A 7,434-nucleotide genomic window follows, 5' to 3' on the forward strand; every position below is an offset into this window, starting at 1 on the left:
ATGCTGTGTTATATTTCTATGTAAATAATATATCACAATTCATGAAAATTTTACAGCTAAATTAGAATTATACGCAGAATTTTCAGCCAAGTTTATGCATTTTTAACTATAATATTTATATGAGGCTTTGTATTAGTATAATAAAATATTAGTTATTTGTATTGTAATGGGTCGAAAAGTCGCAGCGTAACAAAGAAAACGCGGTTTATCTTTGTTCAAAATTGACTTTATTCATCAATGTAATCTCTATCAAGAGCCATCAACATTTCAATATCACTTTCCAGAACGATTTATCTTTTGCCTCAAAATAGGCCTGCCACCAGTTGCTGGAATGAAGTGATGGAGCCATTTTCACATATCGAGGTAAAATTATCGGTTTGTTACGTTTAAACATGGCCAAACACTGGTCAGAATCAATAACACGCTCTTGTCTTCGATCAACACTGGCAAACGGCCTCCTCTTTGAACAGAGCTCTCTTATAGTCAGATACTCATATAATATAAAGCCAACACGTTTATTTCATATCTTTTCGATGTTTTGCTAACTCTGGCAACTTCACTTTTAGATCATTCAAAATGATTTTGTGGATCTTTTTTATTTTTTCTTGTGTTACCACCTCATTTGGACGTCAACCACGTTTGACGCCAGCAAACCAACGTTTTATTGTTGTTTCTGATGGAGCGGAGTTCCTATAATACTTTTAAAGCCACTGACTCGCTTGAACAGTATTTTTCAACAAGCGGTGTAAAATTAAAACACAAAATTGATTCATTGTTTTGAAAATAGGTAAATAAGGTAGTATCACAATTAGCACAATAACTTACAAACTTATGAGTAGATTATCATAAAATTTTAATAGCTTTCTTCTGAAGATTAGCAATAATTGAAAAATCGGTGAATGCAATAAAACTAGCGCCACCTATGAGTTAGTCCAGGAAATTTTCCGATTTTTGTGGTAGATGTCACTAGCTATAACCTCAACATTATGAAAAATCTGATAGCATGCATTTGTGGCATGTATTACTATTCTTGTTTCATCAAAAGAAAAATGTCCCTGAAGGTAATTGTTTGCTGGTCGAGATTTACGTTGTGCATGATCGATATAAGAACTTATTACATGAGGTTTCGACAATTCAAATGTTGTGATTTCAACGTTTAAGATATTGGTTGGTTGTTTGAAGATTATTGCATAAAGTATTGTGTAAAGACCCAACACAAACTCAAATATAAATTGCGTTGAAAAGTTATAAATAAAGTTATGGGCAAGCGATTGGAAATACCCAAATGATGGAAAGATGGGAGCTGTATAATTTGAATGACAGATAATTAGAAAATCAAAAAATTGTTAGTGAAGTGCCGCTTTTTTTCATATCTTTGAATTTAAAAATTGAAGTCATTTCTTTCGGGCGATGAAAAATCGCTTCGCTTCCTAAGTGAACAAAATCTAGGTTATTGACAAAGCCGGCCGTCTATATGGTCTCTGGAGAAGCAGTTACTACTATCTACAAAAAAAAAGATCAATTCTAACTGTGAATTAGTTTAAAACGTCTACAAAACTCCCAAAAGTATGATTTTGAAGAAGGCGCTGTCATATAGCAAGACTAGTCAAAGAAATGTTAAAATGATTGCGATGGGAAGTTTTATGCTACCTGCTGTACTATCCAGATGCGCTTGTAGCGCTGCACGATTATGAGGAGGTTGAGGTTGAATGGTAAAATGAATGAATGAATGAATTTAGATTTTTAATAAAAGCTGTTGAAATTTTGTGCTACTTTTGATTATTCCATTAATGTTGTTGATTAGGAAGAACAAAGGTAAGTTCTATAAAAGTATATTATAAATAGTGTAGGTTTGTAGAACCTTAAACATTTAACATTTTTTTGACATTCGCTTATGCATTTTGTTATTTATTCATATATAATCTAAAAACGACATATATTAACATATTATCTGAAAATATATGAACAAAATTCGAGAATCCTCTACCCTCTTAGAGATTCAAAATATAAATATTAAGGAATTGAAGCTGAACTATAAGATTTTTGATGAAATTGATTGTAAATAGAAATCACAAAATAGAAGAAGAATTAAAACATTATTCCATAACAAGCGCTTTCCAAGAACTATAAAACAAAATAAAAAGCTGTTCTGGAAACGTTATCGGATTTTGAAGTCATTTTAAAATGGGAACAAGTTTTAGTATTTTAATATACATTTACTTAATTTATTTTTATTATATATTAGTGGGAGAGCTTGATACTGAAAATGTAATTAGATTAAACTATATCCTAATATAATGATTGTAAAACATTATTCTAAAGGGGTTTTTCATAGTTAACACAATTTTCTCTAAACCCTTGACTTCGATTTCATGTCTGATAAAAGACCCAATTTTTCGTTTGAATTATTGACCAAAGTTTATTTTTTATAATCAATAGCAAGCTTCGATGTTGATTTCTTTCACTTTGAGCTTACCATGCTTGCTTTTCACACATTTTTGGTATACTAAGGCATTCAACGGCATCGATTGTATCACTTTTTGATCATAAAAAGTGTTTCACAACTGAACCCGGTGATCTCTGGTTTTCTTTAAAAGAAATAGAACATGTAAAATACCTCCTAAATGGCATTTTGAAAATTTTCGATAGTTTTGACTAATAAATATGCATTGAATGAAAAGTGAAAAGTCAATTAGCAATTCTAAAATTAGTTGTGGTATTTAATTATAAAAGTTGTATACATATCATATTACCATGACAATACCTTCGAATCTTAAATCATACTTGTTTTGTTCTTTTTCCTTTAGTGACTTTTCCGATAAGATCCAAAATTTCTAATAAGTTATCGGAATCCGTGTACTTTCTGGGTGTGTCATTTCTGATGTATTATGTATAGTTGTGGAGCTGCCGTCATCGTCAGAAAGGCGGTCAAAGACATATGATCAATGATCTCAATGAATTGAGTTTTAACTAGCGTTGGGAACTATCGACTGAAAACGACTATCGACTGTTTAGTAACTGACTACTTTTTACTATCGACTGTTTTCAGTGGCCATTTTCGGTCCGACTGATTTTATTACTATTTACTGTTTCAGTTGTGTACTTTTAGTTACTATTTTTGGTTTTTATAGTTTCATTCAACTGATTTTTAATGTTCTGGCTCTGCCGTCCTAGCCGCGACCTTGAAATGTACCCAATTTATGCTTACATATATTTATATGTAATATATATAGTTTTATGATTTTTTTGGTAGTTTGTTTGTAAATAACAATATATTGTATATAGCAACATTTTGAAACAATGTTTTTCAAGATTGTTAATGGAAGAGGGTAAAAACATTAAAATTGTGAAAGATAAATGGTAAAATACTCTTGACTGTTTTTATGGCAATAATAGATAATATTTCGATTACTCTCTCGATTTTTGCTTAAAAATATTCCCGTTCAATAATAAATAAATCATTTATTTAATTTAAAAAGCTCCATTAGTTATTGCGCGATTATTTTTAATTATGTCATGTATTAGTTTTTTACTCCATAATCAGGTATATGTTTATTTTTTATTTTTATTTTGTGGGGTATTATTCAATTCCATAGAAAAATTCCATTCCTTTTTATAGATCCACAGAACATTCAAGTATAAAATAATTCTAATTCGTTTACAATAAAATTATTAATTGCATGTTAATAGTATTCAGTAATAATTTTTTTCCTTTTCTTATGTACATATTTGTCCCTATTAATACTACCGTTGGTAAATATAAGCACATACAGAATTAACTGCTCCCAGAAATTATCTCCATCGTTTCTCCTCTTACAATTTATACAGAAAAGGCTTCATACATCTTTGTCAAAATTGATAAAAATAGTCGAACCGTGCATTTGACTGAGAATAGTAATTACTATTTTAAGTCGCTAGTTTTTTGACTAACGACTATTTTGTGAATATCGACTATTTCGACTGTTTTCAGTCGATACTTCCCAACGCTAGTTTTAACTTTAAATTAAAGTTTTAACATTGAAAAGGATTGAAAGAACATCGAGAGACTTAGAAAATCGAAAAAGTCATCCAAAAAGGGCCCAATAGTTGCCAAGATAACATAAATGCTGTCAAAATTATTTTTATTTTTATCAATCAAAATGTTGTTCCTTTTACCTATTTCTTTCATAAATACTCTTAAAAAATAGAGTTCCAAAATGTTACTATATCAATGTACTATATATTGTTATTTAAAACCATTCTACACTACCACCATTCTACAAAACATAATATTATATGTATGACATATAAATCTATTTATTTTTGGTTTACTAAAGCATTCAGTGACATCGATTGTATCACTTTTTGATCATAAAATGTTTTGCAACTGAATCCGGTGATATCAAGTTTCCTTTAAAATAAATAGGACATGTAAAATATCTCCTAAAAAAGCATGTAATTCCATTGAAATCATATAGTGCAATATTTTCGTCTAACAAAAAATGCATTGATTGGAAAGGGAAAAGTTAATTAGCAATTCTAAAATCAGTTATAGTATTTAATTATAAAGATTGTTGTATACATATCATATTACCATGACTATACTTTCGATTCTTAAATCATACTTGTTTTGTTCTTTTTCCTTTAGTAACTTTTCCTATAAGATCCAAAATTTCTAATAAGTTATCGGAATTCGCGTACTTTCTGGGTGTGTCATTTCTGATGTATTATGTATAGTTGTGGAGCTGCCGTCATCATCAGAAAGGCGGTCAAAGACATATGATCAATGATCTCAATGAATTGCGTTTTAACAAGCGTTGGGAACTATCGACTGAAAACGACTATCGACTGTTTAGTAATTGACTACTTTTTACTATCGACTATTTCAGTCGCTATTTTTGGTTCGACTGATTTTACTACTTTTTACCAGTGACTGTTTCAGTCGACTGTTTTCAGTCGCCATTTTCGGTCCGATTTATTTTATTACAATTTACTATCGACTGTTTTAGTCATGTACTTTTAGTTACTATTTTTGTTTTTTCTAGTTTCATTCAACTGATTTTTAACGTTCTGGCTCTGTCGTCCTAGCCGCGACCTTGACAAAAATGTACCCAATTTATGCTTACATAGATTTATATGTAATATATATAGTTTTATCATTTTCTTGGTAGTTTGCTTGTAAATAACAATATATTGTATATTAATATAGCAGCATTTTGGAACAATGTTTTTCAAGATTGTTAATGGAATAGGGTAAAAACATTAAAATTGTGAATCATAAATAGTAAAATACTTTTGACTGTTTTTATGGTAATAATAAATAATATTTCGATTACTCTCTCGATTTTTGTTTAAAAATATCCCGTTCAATAATAAATAAAGCTTTTATTTAATTTAAGAAGCTCTATTAGTTATTGTGCGATCATTTTTAATTATGTCATGGATTAGTTTTTTACTCCATGATTAGGTATATGTTTAATTCTTATTTTTACTTTGTGGGGTATTATTCAATTCCATAGATAAAATCCATTCCTTTTTATAAATCCACAGAACATTCAAATATAAAATAATTCTACTTCGTTTACAATAAAATTATTAATTGCATGTTAAAAGTATTCAGTAATACATTTTTTCCTTTTCTTTTTTAGGGTCAGTACGTGAGGGAATATGTACATATTTGTCCCAATTATAAAACCGTTGGTAAATATAAGCATATATAGAATAAACTGCTCCCAGAAACTATCTCCGTCGTTCCTCCTCTTACAATTTATACATACATCTTTGTCTGACATCACGAATTGATAAAAACAGCCGAACCGTGCATTTGACTGAAAATATTAATTACTATTTTAAGTCGCTAGTTTTTTGACTATCGACTATTTTGTGAATATCGACTATTTCAGTCGATAGTTCCCAACGCTAGTTTTAACTTTAAATTAATGTTTTAACATTGAAAAGGATTGAAAAAACATCGAGAGACTTAGAAAATCGAAAAAGTCATCCAAAAACGGCCCAATAGTTGCCAAGATAACATAAATGCTGTCAAAATTATTTTTATTTTTATCAATCAAAATGTTGTTCCTTTTACTTATTTCTTTCATAAATACTCCAGAGTTCCAAAATGTTACTATATCAATGTACAATATATTGTTATTTAAAACCATTCTACACTATCATCATTTTACAAAACATAATGTTATATGTATTACATATAAATCTATTTATTTTTGGTTTACTAAGGCATTCAGTGACATCGATTGTATCACATTTTGAACATAAAATGTTTTGGCACTGAATCCGGTGATATTAAGTTTCCTTTAAAATAAATAGGACATGTAAAATATCTCCTAAAAAGCATGTAATTCCATTGAAACCTTATAATTCAATATTTTCGTCTAACAAAAAATGCATTGATTGGAAAGGGAAAAGCTAATTAGCAATTCTAAAATCAGTCATAGTATTTAATTATAAAGTTGTTGTATACATATCATATTACCATGTCAATACCTTCGCATCTTAAATCGTACTTGTTTCGCTCTTGTTCCTTTTGTGACTTCAATTCCATAAGATCCAGAATTTCTAATAAGTTGTCGAGATCTGGGTACTTTCTGGATGTGTCGATGAGTATTATGTATAGTTGTGGATCTGTCGTCATCGTCAGAAAGGCGGTTAAAGACATATGGTCAACGATCTCAATGAATTGGGTTGGCGCATACCTCCAGTAAATCAATAATTTATTTTCTTGAATTAGAGTTGGCCATAAATCGTACAACGTTTGTAGCAGGTAATGAAATGGGGCCAAGGTGGGAAAATTTATATCAACGTATTGTTTGGATATAATTTCCTTGCACAGGCTGCTGATGAGGTTTATGGTAAGTGAAACGTGCATACTGGAAATTTTGTTCAGTGAATAATGGATAATTTTACAAGCTATCAAAATTGATAGGTAAGGCTAAAATGACATTGGATAACTGCCAAACTTGATAGGGAAATTATATTATTTAGAAACCACAATATAGAAATATATAATGGGAACTTAAATAGGTGAGTCCGTAAACATGTTTCTTTTCCCTGTGCATCTAAATCACTAGGAGGTTGAAGTTAGAAAGATGACAGATTTCTTTTCTTCATTTTGATTTGTAATTTTGTAAAACATCTTAGGTTATATTTGTTCTTTTCTATTTTTGTGTATAATTTTTAAGACATTTCTTGTTATGACGTTTTATTTGTAGCCTTTAAGGTAAATATTATGTGCAATTAAGCAGAACATAATGAGAATGTTGTTTTCTGGATATGAAGGTTTAAATAATATTAATTATTTTCCCTAGGATTCCGCTCTAGTACTCTTATATTATCCTACGTCAAACTTTCGAATAGGAAGGTTTAATTTTTTTAGTTTAATTTTATTTTTTGAATTCCGAACCGACCAGATGAATATGGACACTAATGTGGAAG

At 29.7% G+C, this 7,434-nt stretch overlaps 1 protein-coding gene across 1 annotated transcript in view; it reads right to left on the reverse strand.

Moving 5' to 3' along the window:
* LOC143195329 (uncharacterized) overlaps window positions 1-6,939 on the reverse strand; it is a 42,725-nt gene extending 35,786 nt beyond the window's left edge. The window contains exon 1 of the mRNA XM_076402373.1: window positions 6,487-6,939. Coding sequence (XP_076258488.1) covers window positions 6,487-6,868 — 382 coding nt within the window. The 5' untranslated portion in view covers window positions 6,869-6,939. The remainder of the gene's footprint in view (window positions 1-6,486) is intronic.
* Between the last annotated feature and the right edge of the window lie 495 nt (window positions 6,940-7,434).

The sequence above is a fragment of the Rhynchophorus ferrugineus genome, unplaced genomic scaffold, assembly GCF_030347505.1.
Source record: "Rhynchophorus ferrugineus isolate W39M unplaced genomic scaffold, kcgeb_rfMv2 rfM4, whole genome shotgun sequence".
NCBI lineage: Eukaryota > Metazoa > Arthropoda > Insecta > Coleoptera > Curculionidae > Rhynchophorus > Rhynchophorus ferrugineus.